Source organism: Calonectris borealis, chromosome 3, assembly GCF_964195595.1.
Source record: "Calonectris borealis chromosome 3, bCalBor7.hap1.2, whole genome shotgun sequence".
Lineage (NCBI taxonomy): Eukaryota > Metazoa > Chordata > Aves > Procellariiformes > Procellariidae > Calonectris > Calonectris borealis.
This window is the reverse complement of record NC_134314.1, coordinates 109403335-109426071: the sequence shown is the minus strand read 5'-3', so window position 1 is coordinate 109426071 and position 22737 is coordinate 109403335. Positions and strand designations below refer to the sequence as shown.

The 22737-nt window shown below is 35.7% G+C and overlaps 1 protein-coding gene across 1 annotated transcript in view; it reads left to right on the top strand.

Moving 5' to 3' along the window:
* The window catches only part of CDC42BPA (CDC42 binding protein kinase alpha), a 192187-nt gene that overhangs the window by 133734 nt on the left and 35716 nt on the right, over positions 1 to 22737 (top strand). Inside the window, exons 17-22 of the mRNA XM_075147264.1 lie at positions 326 to 431; positions 2183 to 2307; positions 9414 to 9519; positions 10137 to 10285; positions 11548 to 11639; positions 14349 to 14425. Coding sequence (XP_075003365.1) covers positions 326 to 431; positions 2183 to 2307; positions 9414 to 9519; positions 10137 to 10285; positions 11548 to 11639; positions 14349 to 14425 — 655 coding nt within the window. The remainder of the gene's footprint in view (positions 1 to 325; positions 432 to 2182; positions 2308 to 9413; positions 9520 to 10136; positions 10286 to 11547; positions 11640 to 14348; positions 14426 to 22737) is intronic.

Genomic DNA, 22737 nt, shown 5'->3' with positions numbered 1-22737 from the left:
AGAATTACAGCTGTTCAATGTTTGGAGGATTTGTCTAAAGAATAAAATATGTATAAAAGGATTGATAAATGTTAGCTCAGTGGAGCTCTATTAATTCCGTACTGAAGGAAAGATCATTGTCTAATGATAAAATTCAACAGACTGTCTTATAGTCCTAGGATGGTAGTATAGTACATTACTTGCTTATTTTTAGTAGGCTGTGATATTACCAATGCCGTACTTTCCTTTCAGCTAGTGTGTGCATTGATCTTTATGCATTTAAGTGAATAGTGTGATGATTTTTAGAATAGGAAACTTTCTAATTCTACTTCATTTTATTTCTTAGCCAAAGTGAAAGAGAGGAATTTGAAACAGAGTTCAAACAGAAGTACGAACGAGAAAAGATTCTGCTAACAGAGGAAAACAAAAAACTTTCAAATGAACTTGATAAGGTAAGTGCTGATTAATTGAGTCCTGAGTTTACAACTATTGTATACTATGTACAAATTGGACAGTATAGAACTGTATTGGTTGTTGTTAACTCTTAATTGATAGCAGAAATTAATATTTAAAAAAAGTCATGATTAATATTTGATTTGAATAGAGAGTATCTGCATGTATCTGAACTTGAGAATGTGTGCACATATGTATATATGCATGTATGTGTATTTCTGTGTAGGAATTGAGTTAGATGGTTTTACAGTTTGGTAAGATTAATTTTAGACAATATCTTAAGCCAAAAAAAAAAAGATTATTTCATTGTATGACCCAAATATAAAAATACATATTTAATGATGTGATTACTTAGAGTATATTTGCATGTCAATTACTGTCAAACAGCAGGGCCCCTTCCACCCATTGAGATTAAGTGTTACTTTGAGATATTAAAAAAATACAAATGATAAGGCATATTAACTGAAGTGTGTTGAACAAGGAATAATTGTTTCGCGCATTTAGATTATCTCTTTATTGTTCATTTTGACAGGTTATTCAAGTTCATTGTGGATTGGCCAAGTCTTGCTAAACTTGTCTGTTCTTTTTGTAATGCATTAAATTTTATAAAAATATGATGAAAGTACAGTGTTCTTCAAAGTAAGCATGTTTGCCTGGCAGTGTTCAAATTAAAGTATATTTTCATACCAGTGTAAGACACATACTATATATGCCTATATAGTAGGCTTAGTCCAAGAACAGTAAGAGACTAGTCACTTTGATAGTTTTTCTGCTCGGTTTCTCTTTTTTGTTTCTTTTTTTTTTTTTATTTGGTTAGCTTTGGTTTTTTCTTGTCAAATAACATTTAATAAATAGGCATATTTAAATCATAAGCCCATTTAAATGATAAATATGGAGTGGAGTACTCAGGAGTAAAAAGCAGAATAGATTTAAAACTGATATTTTTTTCATCATTTTGATTTGTTAATATATTTCAGTACTAAAAGAAGCCTTTCATATGAGATTCATTCTCCTAAGCAGGCCTTCCTATAAAGTCTATCCGATCTCTGATTCCAGTTTGTCTTTCTGAATAATTATTTAATGTAATGAAGATTTAGTTCCCAGTACCAATTCAGCTTAGCTGTGGCGTTTGTCTTGCAGAATGTGCATGTATGAATGACAGCTATGTGAATGTGAGTGAGGTTAATTGCTAGGTATAACATATTGTACTTACAGATGTGCATTTAATTTCAATTTCCCTGTCTGCAAGTACGTACAATGAAAAACAGGGGAATGTGAGACACCTGGAGAATCTCAGGACTGACTCACGCCTGTATCTGTTAAGCCTCTCATTCTCCATGGTTACTAAACAAGACAGAGGTTTGGCAGTTTTATCTAAGCTACAACAATTTTTATGCCCTTGCTTTGCTCTTTTAATGTAGTTTTTTCTATGTAGAACATTCCACACCTATATAGTGCACAGCAGAAACCTTCTAAGAGTTGTAGAGGTATTTGGAGACTAATTCTCACAAAACTAATTAATTTCTTAGAGTAAAAATGTAGTTCTAGTCCTTAAAAATGGCCTTTCAGTACAACTAAGGTCATACATGAGAAGAGACTCTGGCTTTTATTGTTACATGGTGTTTATTGTGAAGGGTAGTACCAGTTTTTAGAGCAGATGCACGATGTGGGAGAGGGGAACACATGGCTTTGAGTCTGCACAGAGGTGGAGTCACAGCAACTTTAACAAGTTGTTTAAATTCTCATTCAGCTCACCACCATGTTTGAGAGGCTGAGTATGAATAATCGGCAACTGGAAGAAGAGATGAGAGACCTGGCTGATAAAAAGGAGTCCGTGGCCCACTGGGAAGCCCAAATTACTGAGATCATCCAATGGTGAATACTCTGCTCTAATGTCATTGCAGAATCCCCTCAGTATGTGGTAGGGCTGTTACTGAGTTTTTGCCTTTGTCCATGGCACTTGCAAGTTGCTTAGGTGCAATCTCACACCCGTCTGGGATTCTGTTGTATTTTTGCTTGAGATTTTAATAATATCCAAATCCAGAAAATTGTGTTCCTCCTTAAGAGCGAAAGTGTCTCACCAAATACTTTAAGTGCAGAAGAATCATGGCCATTGGGTGTGACTTGTGGCTTTGGAAGAATGCTGGAAGGAGTCATGTGCTGAGCTCACGCCTCCGAGAGGGAACAACCCTGGGAAAAGCAGTGGCTGAGAGTATTTGTGTCTCGGCTTTAATTTCCTTCATCTGCTTGGCATGTGGCAGAATGAAACAAATACAGTGCAACTTTTATGTGATTTTTTTACAAGGAGGGCATTTGAGACTACCACAAAGCCAGTCAAGTGATGTTTCTAATAATACTTTTGCTAAATAATGATGTTATGTTTCTAAGTCTTCCATTCAGTTCTAAAAAATTAAGGAAAAAAAAAACCCCAGTTGAAACTGTTAAGAGAAAAAGATTGTTTTACCTAGGTGTTTTATCTAATTTTTCGTCTCCATGCCTGCTTCTTTCCCCTCCCCTTTTATGGTCCATTGCAGTGTTTAGCATCTACAAAAACAGTTTGCATCCAGACTTTTTTTTTACAGATCATTCACTTCTGGGAAGATTTCATCATCATATACTAATCTTTTTTTGGTTTACTACTTGATTATTTTTTTCCCTCATTTTTCCCATCTCATTTTAGTGAAAAAAACTAATTTGTTGTGTCAAAGCAAAAATGGGAAACATTTGTTTTAATGAAACCTGGTTTGTTATTGTTGTAATGTCTGTATAATCTTGTTGTCCAAATACAGAGAAGTTTGGTTTTTGAATATAGCCATGTGAATACGTAACACGAAAGAAGGGCTGTCCTCTGGGTTTCTGGAAGTGTTTTAAACAGTGTTTGTTACATAAAATTATGTAACGCCGATCTGTGTTATGAAGTCCATAGTGTCTCAAGGCATTGTATTTGTAGCAGAGGTTAAAAAAATCTAAAGGGTCCACTTTGTGCGTGTTCCTTTTAAATCTTGTCTCTCATAACTGTAAGTGTAGACAGCCTGCGTCACAGAAATAAAAAAAAAAAACCCAAAACATAGAAGTTGTTTAAATGAACAGATAATTTCTAGCCAATCAGAAATGTTTATTCAGAAAAAAGGTAACAAGAGAGACAAGTCTATTATTTCACATTCCATATTGTTTTAAGGTAATGCTTCTCTGTCTTAATGCACCAAGGTAACCCTGTTTTTCAGATTTACGTGTGAAAGCACTCATAAAACTTAGCAGTTCTGGAAAAAGACAAGTCAGAATTAGTTGTGGATTGTTTTACTTAACACTATGTAAAAATGTCCCAAAAGCCATTAAGAATGTCCCTTCTCCAATTTATGAGAGTGTTTAATATTTTAAGATGTACTACTGATGCGCTCAGGTATATGATAAAGCATCTTGCACGTATTAGAGATGTCACTGGGGGGTGAAAGAGGTTTGGGATTGAGTTTTTTGTTATCTCTAAAGATACTTAATGAAAAAAGATCAGGAACATGCATGACTAACTTTCTGAATGAAAGATACCATTTTACTGATCCCTTATGATAATATAGTGTCTTTTAAAAAACTTCGAACTAAAAATAAAAGAATTATGTGAAAAGAAAAAAAAAAAAACAGAAGTACCGTGGGCAAACATTAAGGAGATTAAAAAAATCTGGCTTGGTTCCAGTATTTAATCACTGTACACATCTCAATTTTCCCTCCATACTTCTCTCTGCTTACGTTAATTTTTTTTCAGCTATGTGAGGCCATATCTTGGGTCACATTTTTTTGTTATTATGTTTAGGTTTTCCATGTGTTACCCAGATAATCTGGTCATGTCCATCTGCTGTCCTTAGAATTCAGCACTGCATACTGACACTAGGTCCTTCTCTGGGGAATTTTTGCTGCGGAACATGGGGTGCTATTTGAAGTATTTAGACATCTATAATAATAATAAACATTTTAAAAGAAAAAAAAAAAAAACAACCTAATTTTGAAGAAAACTAATCTTACTAAATCGGTCACAAGCCTATGTTTTCCTCAGAAGAACATGCAATTTAAATCCATACCTGTCCACCTCTTCAGTATGACAACAGAATGCCTTGGATCGAACAAAGTAGGGTAGAGCTTGTTAGCTCCCTCTTCAAAACTAACAGATTTTTCACATAATACTACTTTAAAATACGTATTTCGGGTGCATACTTTCCACTTCTTAAAAATGAGTTTTGCCTACCATCTTCTTTTTGTACCATGATTCATGAAGGATAGGAGGCAGAAGATGGAATTAATTAGTTTTGTAAACAGTTTGCTCAGCTGCCTGTGGTAGTTCAAGGGATTTGTTGTAGCCTTGTTTTAAGTAACACAAGCCCAAGGAGTCCTTTACTTACTTTGAGTGCTTTGACATCTAACAGATATCTCTCTCAGGAAATCTGCCCCACTATTCAAGTCTGGTTTTGGGTGGTTAAGATTGTCACTTTCTTTATGACTCCTTGGGCCCTTCTAAATCATTATTTCTTTCAGATTTTATAACTTGTGAGTAATTTTAATGGCCTATCATGTTCCCTTTAGCCTTTCCCTTCTTTCTTACTGTGCTCTCTTGCATCTTGTTTAGGGCAAATGTACAAAAGCCTTCTTATTTTTGCTATTACTATCCCAAGAAACCATAAATATAGTCAAAATCTTAATATAAACACTTGAATCAAACTTTCATTGCAAATTCTAATGTGGTAGCAATAGACCCTCACAGATCATTCAGCCGGAATGGAGCTATTATATTGACAAGTTTATATTTGCCAAATCACTCATCATTCCTTGACAAGAAATATTGAGGCTTTTATAGTCAGCTATAAATTTTCCTGTGGGAGATTCATTGCATAGGAGGTTAATTCACTTTAAAAAGGAATTTTTTAAATAGCCATGGTACAGTATTTCTGTTCTGCTGCAGAAAGAAGGTCGATGGAAATCTTGGTGGTGATTCCCAGAGTACTTGGCAAGCATCTTAACTTATTAGTCTCTCTGGGAGGGATTCATGTAACATAGTTTTAGAAGTCCTAAGGTAGATAACTAAAATAAATCCCATGACTGGTACTGTAGAAGTCTCTCTTTCTCCCCACTGATTGAAAAGGAAGTGTAGACAACTAGTTCAAATGAAGAATTCTGTATTGTTGCGTATGTTTATATGGATGAGCTGAATCCTACCTGATTTACCTATGGAGTGGATGTTAGGCTTAGGTTCAGCTGGCCGGAAGCTGTGACTGTTGTTTTTACTAAAGATTCAGTTAATATTCTCCTTGTTGACTAGATATCTTCCCAATCAACTGTATTATGATTGATTTTATCTTAATTATTGATTTCATTAGAAAAAACAGCCAAACAAACAAACAAACAAAGGAAAAAAAAAAACCAAAAACCCTAACCCCCAAAAAAACCAAACCCAAACACTTCTGCATTAAATGAAATATAAAAAAGCCCCAAAGTTGTTTTTTTTCTTTGAAATCTGGTTGCTCTCAGAAGAAAGCACACACAAATTGTGGAAAAGGTTTAGCAAAAATCCTGGGCAAATTCAACTGTAAAGAAACTAAAAATACGAAAAATTCTGAGATGCATTGTTTGAGGTAAGAATAATCAGAGGTTAATTATCTATAAAATAGAAATTCTGGAGGGGAGGGGGAAATGTCAGGGTTTGGGAGCAGAGTGAAATGTTGAAAATTTTTAGAGAAGTAGTTTTAAAAAACAAGTTTTGTTGGAGACAGCAGGGGAAAAGAAAATAATTACATTGGAGGCTTTGAGCATATTGATATGAAGACAGAAATTTAAAAGCATTGAGAAAGTACAGGAGAAATGGGAGTCATGGCCCACAGACTTCCTTGGGGTTTTTAAAACAGGTAAGATGCAGCTTGGCGTAAGATCCCAGGGCTTCAAGATCACTCCTGTGCAGCAAAAAATCTCCAGTCCTCTGGGTCTATTTTGTATTGTAAAGTATCCCAGATGGAGAGACCCAGAGAGTCTGAGGTTCCTAGCAGCCTGACAAATAACATACTAGATATTGGTCAATGGTTATTTGAAGGTTGTCATGATCTTGGTTCCAACTAAAACGTGAAATTAAATTTTAGAGCAATTTGTACTCTATCACTGTTCTAGGTTCTTTATAGTTAACGAACTAAGCTTGCAAGGGCGCTTACGTTCTATATGAAAACAGAACCAGTTCATCTAATCTAGATTTTTAGTAAAGAAAGAAATTACTCTGGTGGAACCTAAAGAACTTTTCTTCCTTAGGTCTTCTGCTGTGCTTGTTAGGGCTCTCTGCAAGAAGGGGGGGCAAGGAGGAAAACATTAATAAGATTAACTTTACCATTCTTGCTTTATCTTCTAAATAAAAAGCCAGCCAAGCAAAAAAAAACCAGCAAAACAGTAACAAATCAAAAAAAGGCAAGAACTCTTGGGTTCACGTTTAATCAATCTCATTATCGAGAGAATGTTGCCATCTAGTGGACAACAAAACCGTATCGCAGCTCTAAATTGTACTGCTTGTATTTACTATCTTACTCAGTATAGATTTTTGCAAAAATTGACTTTATAGGTATATTTTCATTTTCTAGATTTCTGCATGTTCTGTGGAACATCTCTCTGAGGTTATTGCATGTGCAGCTTTTCAGAATTTAGAGCCTGAAGGTTCTGTGCATCATAAACCAGATAACTGAAGTGTTTCCCACCTTCCATGAGTAAGGATCTATATGGCATGATAAATATTGACAAAGAAATTGGACATTTAAAGTTTTTCATCTTTAATTAGAGAACTTAAAAATTAAGGCACCAATTCAATTTTATTTTTAATCTGACATTGTCCCTTTTTTTGTGCAAAGAGTTTACATGTCATTAAAAATAGAGAAGATCAAACACCGATTTCTAAATTTCTTTTCCCATCTACATTAGGAAAACTTACTTTCTCACCTTAAGAACCTCGTACTCTTTTTATTCCTAATTACACACTTTTCTTTTTGCTATGCATTTCATTATGCCCCCCACCCCACCCCCTACCTCCCCCAAGAACATCTTACGCTATTTCTCACATCTTTTGCCCACTCTTCTACCCTAAGTGGTTTGTATAGGCCAAGATTATCTGTATCTGGTCATCAAAATGTGTTTCATCCAGAATCTTATGGGGTAAAAAAAGGTGGCATGCTGCTTCCATTGAGTTCTGGTATACATTGGGAAAAATACTGACTCATTAATATCAAAACTCTCACTGGCTTTTAATAGAGTCAGGACATGCGTTTTGTTTTTCTTTTTTTCCTAGGCTCCTCCCACCTCTTGAACTAAATTCTGGCCAGGAGACAAAGAAGATAAAGCCCAAAGCATGACTAAGTGCTTACTTTTTCATGCTGGGTGGGAATTTTGTGGCAAACTGTCACTGTTTTTGCATTAGCTTCCTCTGTATTAAAGCAATCTTCTTTATATAAATCTTAAACTGCACACCCAGAAGTCAATGCAACCTGTAGATGTTTAGCACATAGCTTTTGCATTGTGATCTTGCCCTAAGGCTGCTATGTGAAAGCTCTTCTGTTCCTCCCTTGCCCGTGGCAGTTCAAAGTATGTGCTCTCTGTCTTTCTTGCCTCCTGGTGACTATCTATAAATCTTTGTTGAAACATTATATTATTTTTATTCATTAATGGTAAGCTTGCAAGTAGCACCTTTTCCATATTCACTGTGTGTATGAACCCCATAGTATCAACCAGAGAAACTTGCCTTGCTTTGTAGTCACGGAGGGGGGATCCCTTTCTGCAGAGAGGTCACTAAGAGACAAATTCAACCATCTGGAGAACTCTCATCTCCAGTCCAACATACTCAGGATTACAGTTATTAAGGAACAATCAGGAAGCAAGGATAAGTTAATTTCCATGAAGTAGAAAAAATATTTTCCCACTTTCCTAAAAGTTATTTAAAACTATTTGAGGATTGTTACTTAGAGCACATCCTAAACATTTCTGTGGTTAGTGTTGATAGATCTAACTGTGATCAAGCTGTGGTATTAGACTGCTGGTCTCTGAGACCAGCTCAGAGATTTGGGTATGCCCTGGTTTTGCAGAACTGAGTTTGTTCTTCTGTGGGCAAGATGAGTAGGTTCAGAGCCAGGCATGTAAGGTGAAAGGAAATGGTGGGGGTTTTTCTTTTTCTTTTTTTTTTTTCTGTTTGTTTGTTTTAGGTTTTTCATAAGCTACTTAGTTTCAGTGAGGTAATTTTTTAGCAACTTTCTTTTCTATGTTAATACCTGAGGCAAAGTGAAAAAAGAACCTTCTGCTGTGATTAATCACAGAAAGTTTTTTTTCTTCGTAACTGATGATCAAAGAATCTGAAGAACAGACACGTCTCCTCCTTGATGAGTTTACACCCAGAAAACATGTCTCAATAGAAAGAAATCTCAGGGAATGAGAGCACCTTTTCTGGTTTATGCTGTTTAATAACATTAGAATTAGACTCTCCCTATTTAATTAGCATTTCTGAAATAACATCACTGTTTGATTCTAACTACTAGTTCTCATAGCCAATTGATACAGTAAAGTCAACCACTAGTTGCAATGTTATATGGATGGTTGAATTGCTAATTATTGGTTATAAATTTTATCTTAATTTACTCCCTAAAAATAGGTTGAATCCTGAAATGTTTCTTTCCCACAGTCTTAATTTCAGGTAGCTGACATTTATACTGAGACATATATTACTTACTTAAATATGTAGTTCTTCAATCTTTATTCCTTGTCTTAGTGATGCATATAGTTTAATGGAACTCTGCAAAGCAGCAAAAGCTTAGTTCTGTGTGGTTTTCTGTATTGTGGGTTTTTTTTGTTTCCTTATGTTTTATGATTTTTGTTTTGTATTCTGCTTTTTTCTGTTTCTGGTTGCTATTTTGTTGAAGGGACTTTTGTTTTTTTCTTTAGATTCTTTGGTTAAAACACCTTTTTCTTCTAATGTAATTGTTTAGGGTAAGTGATGAAAAAGATGCTCGAGGTTATCTTCAAGCCTTAGCCTCTAAAATGACAGAAGAACTAGAGGCCCTGAGGAACTCCAGTTTGGGTGCAAGAGCTACAGTAAGACTCTACTTCCATATGTCAGATTTTTTTTTTTGTTTGAAAAAACACTAATTTGATAGTTTCAGCTGCAGTAATAACCTGTCTGTAGAGCCTGTGTTAGTCAAAAGTTAGACTTTCCTAGAGCTTCCCTTCTGAATAACTGAGTAGCAAATTTATTGTTTATCAATTAATTAAACACCAATATCTTTATAATGTGACTTTATCTATTATATTGTTCAAGTAACTACTTTATACTCATACATGAATTTGTTGAAGGAAATTTACACTTTCGGTCATGAAAGCCTTAGAATCTTTCACTTCTGAAATGTCAATGTCCTTCATAGCTGTCATTTGAATTAAGGCACATCAAAACTTGAATTCACAAAATCTCTGTGCTTTTGAGATCATGACAGCATAAGACATTCATCTTGCCTGTTTAGTACTTGAGTTTAAAAATAATAACACTAATAACAATACTCTTTTAATTTTTAAATTTTAGATTACTTTGGAATTAATGAATTCTTATGTTAAGAACATAATAGACTGAGAAACGTAATTGTTGAAGTTAGTTACGTTCCGCATTTCCTGCCTTCTTTTCTCTTACTCTTTCTTCTCCCTTTTTTATTCTTTACTAGGACATGCCCTGGAAGATGCGCCGCTTTGCAAAACTAGATATGTCTGCAAGGTTGGAACTACAGTCTGCTCTTGATGCTGAAATCCGAGCCAAACAGGCTATTCAAGATGAGTTGAATAAAGTCAAAGCTTCCTGTATCTCTACAGAGTGGTAAGACTGAATTTTCTGATGGAAATTTACTTTGATACCTCCCAGGGAGTGTCATCAAATCATGATTTTAACTATCATCTTGTCTGTCAAAATTTGATAATGAATGATATGCCAGTTTCTTATATCCTTATATCTTATATACCTTATATATAAGGTATATCCTTATATACCTTGTATTCTTGTATCTTAATATGAAAAAAGACCATATCTCTCTTCATTGTGTAAGCAGCTGAACACTTAACTGGGAAAATTTGAAATCTTGAAGACTTTCAAAGGAGACACTTTCTCTTTAGTAATATAACCTCTCCTAGTTGTGATAACAAGTTCAAATGCAAGCAGATTTTGGGTTTTATCTTAGAACATACTCTTTTCCATTCTATTGAATGCATTGGGTTAGCTGATGAAAATCAATTATTGCATACTGATTTGCACAGCAATAACATGCGCTTATGGAAGATTATGAATTCTTTTATTCCTTCCTCAGACCTCTCCCCCAGTCCTCCCACCCCACCCCCCAAATTACAAAATTTATTCTGAGTTGGGTGAATGCCTGAAGCAGGGGATTGGTAGGAAGACATCCCATTTTTAGGTCTCCAGCTTCAGTCTAGCTCAGAGCACTGACTTGTTCTGCAGCTTTAGGAAAGCAGTTGGACAGAGCTGAGATTCAAGTACCTTATCTATAAAGTGGGAATACCTTGTCTGCCTGACTTGGGTGTTTTTCAGGCCAGGTAACATGTCGATAGGCAGAATTGTAGAGCCTCTAAGAACAGGAGAACCAGTGTTTGCTTTGATAGGCCAGGATGAGAAGAGTGGTAGAAATGCGTAGTAGTGTTACCTATCAGCTGTGAATTGGAAAGCACCGAAACAACTCACTGAGAAGAAAAATAGTTCAACGTAATCTATTAGTATCACAGGCACCGTGAATTAACAAATAAAAAATCACCCAATTTTTAAGCATAAAAATACATGTGGTCTTTTTTCTCATTCACAGGATACAAGCTCACACAATTACTTACAAATTAGAAACACGAGCCTATTTAATGGGTAAATAGGGGCAATTAATTGCTTGTTCTGTTTTTTTTTTTAAGATACCGTACTAAACGGGTCCCAGTAGATTTCTGAATTCATTCTGGCATTTGATGACATCATGAAGTTTGCTGGGCATTGATTTTTAAATAGCATGCAAACATGGACAAAAAAAAGTGACTTGTATCAAGGGTTCTCAGTATTTACGTAGATTTTTTGCTTGTATTCTTTTCAAGTAAATTGCAAGAATCGGAGAAGAAGAACATGGAACTGTTGACAGATATTGAAAGGCTGAAAAAGGAGACAGAAGAGCTTAGATCAGAAAAGGGTATGGCAACTGATATCCAAGTAAATAACATGTTTCACATTGGTGGGTACATCTTATCAATTAAGTGTCACCTTGCAACTAAAATATGATACCAACAGACTTTGGCATACAAGATGTTGAGCACAACAATTGCATGTTAAGATGTACCCACAGCAGTTGCGTTTGCACTTCTAATACATACTTGTAGTACGCTTCAGTTTTGTTGTATACTTGACCAGTAAGGTATTACTGGAGTTGGAACTGCATTTTTATTTGGCATGTGTATGGTGATTTACTGCCAAAAAACTGTTAGAAGTATAGATATATTTATAATTTTTTTCCCCTTTATGATGGGTGAAGGTATTTAGACTTCAATACTGATCATAGTGTTCTTCATCTATGAATGTTTTGGCCCTGTCTACGCAGAGAGTAAACAACTGCAGGGGCATTCATAGCATTCATGTGTTTCTGGGATGACTTTGTTGATTGGCTTTGTAACCACGTAGTGAGCAGTGTGGTCATGTTTGCTTTGCTGTGGTATTAAGAACATGTTCTGGGATTTCTAGTGCATCTGTCTAACAGTCCTTCGCATTGTTGCTGGGAGAAGAGACTTTTTGGTAATTCTGAAATGAAAAAAATTTTCATTGAGAGATGATTAATGGCTGATTCTTTGCAGTTCCCGTAGTAGCTCTGATATTTGTATCTTCTGAGTCCCATGGGAAGAAGTGATTTTTCAGACCAAATGGAATTACCTAATTTCTGTAGGGAACTGTTTGAACTCCAGAGTTTCAAAATCCTGACAACAATTGCTGCATAGGGATGTCAAATATTGCTCAGCCTTTGCAACCTGACGCATGTCAATCAATAATGTATTGTAGTTAACATTCATCTCCTATATATAGGCCTCCAAGTGCCGGTTGACTGGTAAAAATAATGCAAACCTATACAGAACATTAAAAAATGATTGTTGCTGATTAGCAAATAAGACTTAGGGAATTGATACTTGTTCATCTTGATGCTTGGCACTGATACCAGGATTATGCTTTTTCCAAGTGCTTGGAGGGGAACTCTTGATAGCATCTCCCTGGAGACAATAATGCTTTGTCATGTTTAGCTTTCACTTATAGATCCTTGAACTGTCTTAAATATTATGTGTAGTTACTTGGCTTCTGAAATCTTCCTTTGCGTCAAACAATCTGTTAAGAATTTATAATTACTATTTTACCCTGTATTTTTTCCAGTGTTTAAAATCTTATTGTTTTTGTGAAAATAGACATAAACGTTTACTCTTTTCTTAAAAAAAAAAAAAAAAAAAAAAGGACGAATGTACTGTTCAAGGAAAAGTTAGTTATTATGCCTTTTGCCAGAAGTAAATTAATAAGATTCTACTGCAACTATTCAAATATTTTGATAGAAATACACCTTAATCCAAAATCCTTATTATCTTTGGACTTGGTTTTCTCTTATAAGAAGAAATATATTGAAGTAGAAATATATTGAAGTTTGAATCATGAACTGTATAGAGGATTCAAATGTAGTCAATGTACAGTGGTAGAGTAACTTCCTGTGTGTGGAAACTGATATCTAGGAAGGGATTACTTAGATTAGCACTTGAATCCTTTGCTCTTTATAAATGTGTTCCAGAAACTGAGGAGGGTGGGGAAAAAGATTACTGAAAATTATTCTATAAAATAGCAGGTAATTTGAGAATTGTTTTTACTCTTTTATTGGGGTTTCAGTGTATTTATATTTTGAAGAGGAAAGGGTTCTTTGTAACTTCTTTGTTCACTGTGGGTTATATTTAGAGCAGTTAGAGCAAGACACTGACATTTTTTAAAAGAAATAAGTGGCCTTTGATAGCATCATTTTTTGAGATGCACACGGTCCTGCAGGCTCTGGTCATAATAAGTGTATATATAGATATAAAATGTATTTATAGTGTTCAGGAAGCTAGAGTTTGTACACATCTGTGATTTATAAACACCCACACAGCAACTTGAATTATTTCCCAAAGAAAAGAAGAAAGAAAAAAAAAAAAGAGTTGAAGCAAGTTAAAATAACAGTCAAGATGTGGCAGCCTCTGTGGCTCCAGAGGATGCAGCGTTCCTGCTCTGCTTACTGGCTGAAAACCTTGTAAAAGGTGTAGCATGACAGAGACATTTGAAGCTTTACCCAGGATTGTGTTACTCCTGGACATTCAAAAGTGAGAGGTGGCAGACAGGCATAGAGCATGAGTCAAGGAACTCGTATTATTTGGAAATGCAGTGTGTTCCTCAAACAGCCTGTTCCGTACGTTTTTGTGGAACCTCACTGTTTGCTGAAGCTGTCTTGTCACGGAAGGCTATCCAGCGTGTGACTAGAGCAGGGATGACACCTGCTGCGTTAGTGTGTATGCCTGTATGTCATGCCGTGCATGTTGCAAATGGACATAAGCACATTAGAAACCTGTGCCTTCTGCATAATAGACACATACATACAGTATGTTTTCATGTTGAATTCACTGCTCACACATCCTAGCTTGGAAAAGGTTAGTTAAACATACGCTCCTTGTTTAGTGGCTGTATGTCTATTAAAAAAATCTTTTACTCTGGAAAACAGACCAAATGTGACAACTCATTTCAAAAAATGTAGGTGGTTCAGGTGGATACTCAAACCCTGATTCAGCAAGGCAAAGGTCCTCCATGAAAAGGTCATTTTTCTGTAGCTTAAAAACCTGCTGCTGTTTTTTAGGTGTAAAGCACCAAGACTCACAGAATTCTTTCTTGGCATTTTTGAATGCGCCTACCTCTGCTCTGGATCAATTTGAAGTAAGTGTACAGCTATTCTAACTTTCTGTTGGTCAGTGGAACTACTGCTGTTATGTGCAGGTTATATGCATATTTGCTGAGAGTTTGCTACTGTATTTTAATCATATTGCCCCATTTATATTTGTGTATAATATTATGTGAGAATTGTTTGTCATTTACAGTGCTGGCTGTCTTCTCTGGAACACTAGTGATCATAGTGAATTCTCTCTCAAACTTTGAATGCGGAAATTTTCCTGATTTTGTAGTGAACATGAAAAGCATAGTTGTTCAAATGGCCTTTCTTTGTATTCAGAAAAATGCTAAGTAATGTGGATACTGGTTTGGTAAAAATGAGAGAAAATATGTAAATAATTCTTGAATGTATTCCATGAAGTCATTGGTACTGTATATTTATTAGGTTGTTTTCATGTTCATTTCATTTTACACAATCTGTAAAATCCAGATAACTACTATTCATCTCCTCTCCACAGATCCTATATACTTAAAAAAAAAATCTGTTTAATTCCTTTGTCACTTTCAGACAAAAGACCAGTGTAGGTAGAAAACCTGGAAGAAAAAAATTGAAACGATACTATACATTTAATATCTTCTTTTTTTAATCAACAGTAAGCAATGCATCATTTTTCTTTTAAAAGAACAGCTGGGGTGAAATATTGGTCAAACTGAATTCAGAAGGGACAAGGCAGCACCTTTACAGTTACACATTGGTCTAAAATTTGCCCCCTTTTTTTTTCCTGATGGGTGTACAAGGTCATCACATTTAGCTATGAAAGAGCATAATCCCTTATGTTACTGATGTTCCAAAATTTACTTTCTTTTCATTGTGTATTCATTAATTCATTATTCTCTCTTGAAGTCCTCACAATTAATACCATTTTTTAATTTGCTTTTTAATTATTTATCTTATAAGTTACTTTCAGTATAAAACTCCTGTTGGAGTGTAGGAATATTATTTTAGTGAGTGAATGCTGGAAGAACATTGGGTTTTATACAGGTAGTTTATTGATTAATTGTCTATGAAAGGCAATTAATGAAAACTTACTGAGGTAACTGTTACTGGCACTAATTATTTACAGTTCTTTATTTTTGCACTTTTATTTATACTGAACAGTTTTCTTCATCCATCTCTTTCTCTTTCTCTCTCTCTCTCTTTTTTTTTACTGCTGTTTTCATTAAAATAGGATTCCTTTTCCTCCTCTTCATCCTCATTGATTGATTTTATGGATGACGTAAGTCTTTGACTTTCAAACCAGTAAATCCCTCAATAACAGAGATGAGTTGATTGATTTGGAATATTCAAACATTAATGCAGTCAACTTAAAAAATCTGCAAGTGCAGTGGAGAACAGAATATTTCTATAATAGCATACTTACACCTATTTATATAGATGGATGTTCAATTTTAAAGTAAATGTTTTTCTTTAGGTGCAGGTGAAGAATTTTTAACTGCAAACAGTTTTTCTAATGGGGAGAAGCTGCTTTGGGCCTTATCTGCTGATATGGCCTGTGGAAAATGGTTCCAAAATCACTGGCACCTTAATTTCATTTAGTTCTATTGCTTCATATTATTACTTTATCATTAGTTGTTTCCAGAAGTTTTCTGATCACTTCAGTGAAAGTGTTTTCTTTGCATACAGTTAATTTCTGTTTGCTCAAATAAAATGTTGTCTCTTTTTTAGCCTGTATTGTAAGAAGCAATTTTCATTATAACTGAAATGAACCTACTATTTTTTATTGCCATTTGAGATGCTAGTTTTCTGTCAGGACAGTGTTGCAATATTTACCTTAGTTAATTGCATACTAAGGGAATTAAGTTAAAAGCTGAAAATTGACTGCATTATATTTCTTCCATACTGAAGTAGTAGGCACATGAAAGGAAATAATAATAAGCTTTTTAAAATTGAAGTATATACTGTGCATCCGTGGTAGAGGCCCATCCATTACAACTCTGTAGGTATATCGTGTGTGTACGTCTGTGTGTGCTTGTATGTATGTGTATACACATACACACATATTTATACATATGTATTTAAAATAGTATAATCTTATTTGCATTAAAATGTGATACAATTAATTTTATTCTAGAAATGTCTGCTGTGAAGAGTGTAACAAAGAGGGTATAGTATACAGGCCTGTTCTACTGATTGCATTTCTTTTGACAAACTCTGAAAGAATGCTTTTCTTCTAGATGTTTTTTTTCTGTAAATCAGGTATATATACCTTAGACAAAATGTGAAGGTACATCTGTGGTACTGTAGTAGAAGGTACTTGCCCACATTTTTGTATAGCGTATAGAAAACTTTGTCTTGCTGATATTTTGGAATTTTCTTGGAATTTTCTTACATTAAAAAAAATGAGAGTACAGTTTCCTGTCATGTTAAATCTACAATAAAGGAGTAACATTTATATCCTTTATCTGGATTAAAGAAGTGTTCTCTATGTTGCCTGAGTATTAGGAACACTTAGTTTGTATCAGCAGGTTCTTTCATAGAAAGTTACCTTTAAAAATATCTCATACTCTCTCCTAAAACCTGTTAAAAGGGATTTGAAGTGCATATGTGGCAGAGTAGCTGATAATGTTCTGTTTTGCAAAGAGAAACTTAGGACAAGAAAGTTTTCCTGGTTGCTATCTAGTTGGTTTTGAAGGACATCAGTACTTTATTCTGTATTTATTGTTGGTTGTTTTTTTTTTTTAAAGAAGGCAGCATATTTTTTTCACAAGCATTTTGACAAAATCACATTTTTTAATCTATGCAAGTGAAGAATTTTCAACTGTGGGTGTACGTCCTTTGAGACATTCTTCTTGATTGGTGCACCCAGATCAAATCTTTTCAGATGCCCATCTTTTAGTTTTACGTAAAACGCCAGGTATTAATGTGTAGATTGTTGCATGTGGATGACTTGCTACACGCCGAATCAAACTTTCCCTGTTACATCTTCAATCTGAGGCCAACAGGAGCATTTTTTTCTTCAGTTGCATTGGGCAAGGGTACATTTCTGGACTAGACTGGACTGGGCCTAATGTCTCTAACACCAGGGCAGAATTCTTTCTCATCTGGCAAAACTGCAAAAGAAGAGAGTTAACTGTTCAAAGATGCAAAGAGTACCTTGCAGACAAATACAAGACTTGTTGAGCTACCTGTCTTTATTAGAAAGAGAAATAAAGCTGATGACTGTGTTAGGTGAAAGGTGGTATAATTAAGTTGTGCTTAAAGTCAGTTCTGCATCTTTCGTTTTGTCGTGGTTTAACCCCAGTCCTTAACTAAGTACCACACAGCTGCTCGCTCACGCAGTGGGCTGGGGTAGAGAATTGGAAAAAAAATTAAAACCTGTGGGTTGAGGTAAAGAGAGTTTAATAGGACAACAAAGGAAGAGAAAATAATAATAATAACAATGATAAAAGAATATACAAAACAAGTGATGCACAATGCAATTGCTCACCACCTGCTGACCAGTGCCCAGCCAGTCCCTGCACAGCGATTGCTGCCCCCCCGGCCAACTCCCCCCAGTTTATATATTGAGCATGACGTCATATGGTATGGAATATCCTTTGGCCAGTTGGTTTAGCTGTCCTGGCTATCCTCCCTCCCAGCTTCTTGTGCACCTGGTAGAGCATGGGAAGCTGAAAAGTCCTTGATTTAGCATAAGCACTTCTTAGCAACAACTAGAACATCAGTGTGTTACCAACGTTATTCTCTTACTAAATCCAAAATACAGCACCATGCCAGCTACTAGGAAGAAAATTAACTCTATCCTAGCTGAAACCAGGACACATTTATTGGACAATTACTTGATTCATTCATAGAGAAATTCATAATATATAGCTTCTGAATTATTGAAATGAATGGTTATTTATGTTTTAGCTCATTGAGTTGCTACAATATCAATGTAGTAGGCAGACTTAAATGAAAATAAGGGTATTAAAAATCCCTCCCCACTGAATGTGACCTCCCTTCCCTTTCCAATATCTCTTTTTGACAGTAGTTACCTTGAAGGGCAGTGTTTCTTGCAGCATCTCAAGAAGAATTAGTCTGTGCTCAGTCAAACCTGAGAAGTGTGAGGGTTCTTTATATTAAGACCAAGGAAGAATTAGAAGTCCTCAGGTCAGACTCATGCAGTGCTGCAATATTGCATGGGTTTCAGGAAAGCCTCTACTGTAATCAAGCACCCAAAGTAAATATTACTAATGGCCCTTATCGTTTCTTCAGCCTCTGTGCTTCCTTAAGAAATGACAGAGGGAGTGTAAAATAATATGCAGTTGCAGTTACATAGAAGTTCTTTGCAAGATCTCTGAAGTCTATTTAACATATAGATGTGTAAGCAGCACTGAGTTTGGCCCACTGATTACATTTGGAGTTTACTAGGGTGGGTATGTCTTGTGTGTCTGCCATCCAAATTACATAATTGTTTATAGCATTCTGTTAATGATTGGAGTTAATGCTAATTTTTTCAATGAAGAAAGCAATAGTTTTGCATTTTCTACTGGAGAGAAGTAAAAATAGATATCCCGCTGCCTCTGTAGCCTGCAGATGCTGAGCAAGAAAAGCGGTAGCTCACTATTCGGATGAGTAGCAGTCATTGTTGGTTCCAGCTGTCCCTCCTTGAAAAGATACTCGGTCAGGTTGGCAGAACCGGTGCCTAAATCCTCATAGCTGTGAAAGCCCACGCGTTCAGAAATGATCCTTGCATCTCCTGTGCACATGGGAGGGTGCAAAAGGGAGTAGGAATGGGTTTTGCTGTCCCTGGTTTCTGATTTTGGTGGGGAGGGAAGTCACTCCCAGTGGCTCTAATACACTAATTTCTATATTTTGCCGCTGTTTCTCCTGTGTGTTGCAGGCTGTCTCTCAGTAATGTCGTCTAGGTGTTAAGTCTCCTGTGTTCACTAGAAGTGTCTGATAATGGAAGTGTTGGGTTCTGTTTTTTTGCCAGGTGGATCTTTGTGTATCTCATTAGGTACTAGAAGCAATCAACTTGTTTTATTTAAAGATGAATTTTTGATTATTTAATAACAATAAAATGGAATCCCATTTTCCCTTGACAAAATTATTTTCTCCACTTGGTAGAAAATATTATTTTTCCCCTGTTATCAACACATTACGAGTTAAAAATAGATATCTTAAATCCTCCTGCAATCTGTCCTCACATGCAGTCCCCATGGGCTTTGGTTAGAGTAAACAAATCTGAACTTTGTAAATAACCACAGAATAAATCATGCTCTAAATTCTCATTATTAAACAGAATAAGCCATAGTAGTGTGTGGTGAGAGCCCTGGCTCTACCTGCACATTAATAATTAAGTTTAGAATAATTCTGGTTCTTAATGATACTTTAAGTTGGACACATTGCGCCTCCAAGAGATTGCTTTATTCATCTTGTTCAAAGTACAGAGATGCTAACTACAAGTTATTAGTGTAACGTAGCCTGCAGTTTCACTGCTATGGTCCAGCATAAAACTACAGACTTTAAAATAACTGTTCCTTTTTTTTGATGTTTCTTCCCTCTTGTTGCCCCAGAATATCTTGTTTTCAAAATACTTGTAAAAATGAACATGTTTGTGTGTGTCTAAACACTACCTCTGGAGATATAGAGCGACGAATTCTGATATATGTGTCACTGTGATAATATGTGTCACTGTTTGGTTTTGTAACATATTCTCCTCCTTTCTTTGTTAAAGCGCTCTCCTTCCTGTATTCCAGCTAACAAAGGCAGACGTGTAAGAGGCTGTCTTACTCTATGTGGCCCTTTATTTTTTGCCTGTTATGTACATGCCTTTGTTTAACGTATGGATTGTGTATTTACCTCACTGCATGTCTTGTGCTGCTGCTACCGTTTGCTGCTGCTGCTGCTGTGCTTTTTGTTGTTTTACAGCTGTGGGCTAAAAGCTTTTGGAGTATTTCATTTGGTAATCCTATGAGCAGAATATCACCGTAACTGGAGAAGATGCTTTGGGTACTTTCTCATTTCAATATGAAAGTTCTTTGTGAAAGCTGATCGATCAGGTAGATGCAGGTTGGGAAGATGAGCAAATCTCAAATGAGGGCCTGTTTCTTTCCTTGCCCTTAGCAGAGGGCATGTGTTTAGTTATGGGAATTGCCTATAGAAGGTAGAAGTTTGGCATTTGGGAGGCGTGTCATAGGAAGTGATAGAAAATATCACAGTACAGAGATAAATAAATGGGAAGTGGAGAACTGAGTAAATTGGAGCATCAAGGAGGGCAGGAAAAATTCATACAAGGAAAACAGTTGGATGTGTTGTAGTCTGTTAAGCTGGAAAGCTCTATGGTGTTTCAAAAATCAAGGTGGATTTTTAAACACGGTGTTCAAAGCTTTGTCAGACTGAATTCGTACCAGGTATGCTGTGTCCATTTTAAACTCATACTGCCACTTTTGTTTCTTTTACACGCATACGATGATGATAGGAATAGGAAAGCATACAAAGCATTTATATTGAATATTCAATACGTAAGCGATAATGCTCAACAGTTCTACTAATGACCTTACCTATGCAGTTCAAAGCACACCACTCAGTGTCTCAGGCAAGCTTACAGTAACTGCTTGTTTTTGTTGGCTGTGGCTCCAATTCAGAAGTTCATCTCTCCACAAGATGTGTATACACAGGCCAGCTTTGGCTCAAACCTACACAGGTCACACCATGTAGACAACTAAGCACAGTCCTGTGGAAGATTACAATTTGGTAGGAAGTATTGAAATATGTTTTTGATAATCCAGTGGATTAGTTTAAAACTAATTTTAATGGTGTTAATATGGTCCACGTAAGCTTTTGGCCGTAGTTGAGTCAGGTTGCTTTTGTACTTAGTTCTTCTCATTAAAGCAAGGAACCTGGAGATTACTGCAGCAATACAGCTTAAGGCCCTGTTTCTGCAGTAAAGGTGGTGGTTAAATTCCCTTCAAATTCTGTAATGGTAGATCAGGTTCTGTGTGTTTTGCAGGCTTTTTATGTTCGTAAGTAAAGTAAAAATACATTTGTTACTGGTTCAGCAGTTGTCTTCAACCACAAAGGCTTTGTAGCACATTCCAGAAAAGTTCCATCATTCATATCATGCTTGTACTAAATTTTTTAAGAGATACCATGAAAATTCTTTGGTATGCAGATGCTACTTTGAAAGGGAAAGCCTTTAGAGTATCTGGAAACATTTAAGAAATGATAGATTAGATCTCTGAGTTTAACTCGCAGAAGAAAAGGAATGTCTTGCTATGAAAAATTCACCTGTAGTTACTCATTGGGCTTAATTTTTAATAACACTTTTAAGAAGAAAGTAGGATTGTTCGAGGTTAAACAGTCTTTGACTGGACTCCAAATTATCACGTTTAGACTCAATAAAAAAAGTTTAAAATAATTGAAACAATGTTACATGTCTGGGGATTTACTACTTAAAGGCATCAATGTTTCTAATACTGGATAAAGCTTCCAATTATTATTTGCTTCTGATAAATCTGAGCACAAAATGTTTGCTTTACTGCTAATTTTTGCCTCAATGCTTGAAACACATGATCGATGTGTAGAAAACAGGTGTATCCCTGTGTGAGAATTTCCCGTTTTCATTAAAGAAATACTTGCAGGCACCTTAATATGCCTAAGTTGATTAAGCTGATAAGCATTATGAGCATTCTCCACCAGATAATTTTTTTTTTGAAGGCTATGACAAAACTAGAAGCCATCAAACTTAACTCACTACTATTTTTAAAAAAAAAAAAAAAAGAAAGAAAGAAAAAGGAAAAACAGCAACTGCACCTGTTCGCTACCATGACTGAGTTTCTGGAGAACAGGACTGTATATGCATGTATAAGATTGTCTTGGCAGTGTATTTTATTCCCAAAAAGCAGTAAAGTTTGCAGAATTCTTCGTATGATGTCAATGGCAAATGAGATAAAAAACACTGGAATGTTCCAATGCTTTCTGTAAACGTTGCTGCATATTTTAGGTTGTGTGCAAGCTAGCCAAATCCTTAGCAATGGGGAACTGATGCTAGCATTGCTCCAGAAAAGCCAGACATGCAGTGAAGCCTTCTGTAGGCCTCCAGCTTTTAGTTTTATTATTAGTGGAGAAAAGCATCCTCATCTCACTATAACTTTTTTAAAAAAATATAAGTTTACATAGAAAACTTTGATATGGAGATGTCTTGTTTTCAAAGAAGAATCTTGCATTCTCTGATTTTTCAGTTGCACTGACAAAAGATGACTTGTTTTCCAAGATACCTGGTTGTACCTATGTGCTTTGTTGTTCAGTGTAGTTCTGTGTTGGGCTTAGTTTCATTGTGTATGAAGGACTAGGAAAATACTGCCCTGAAGAAACT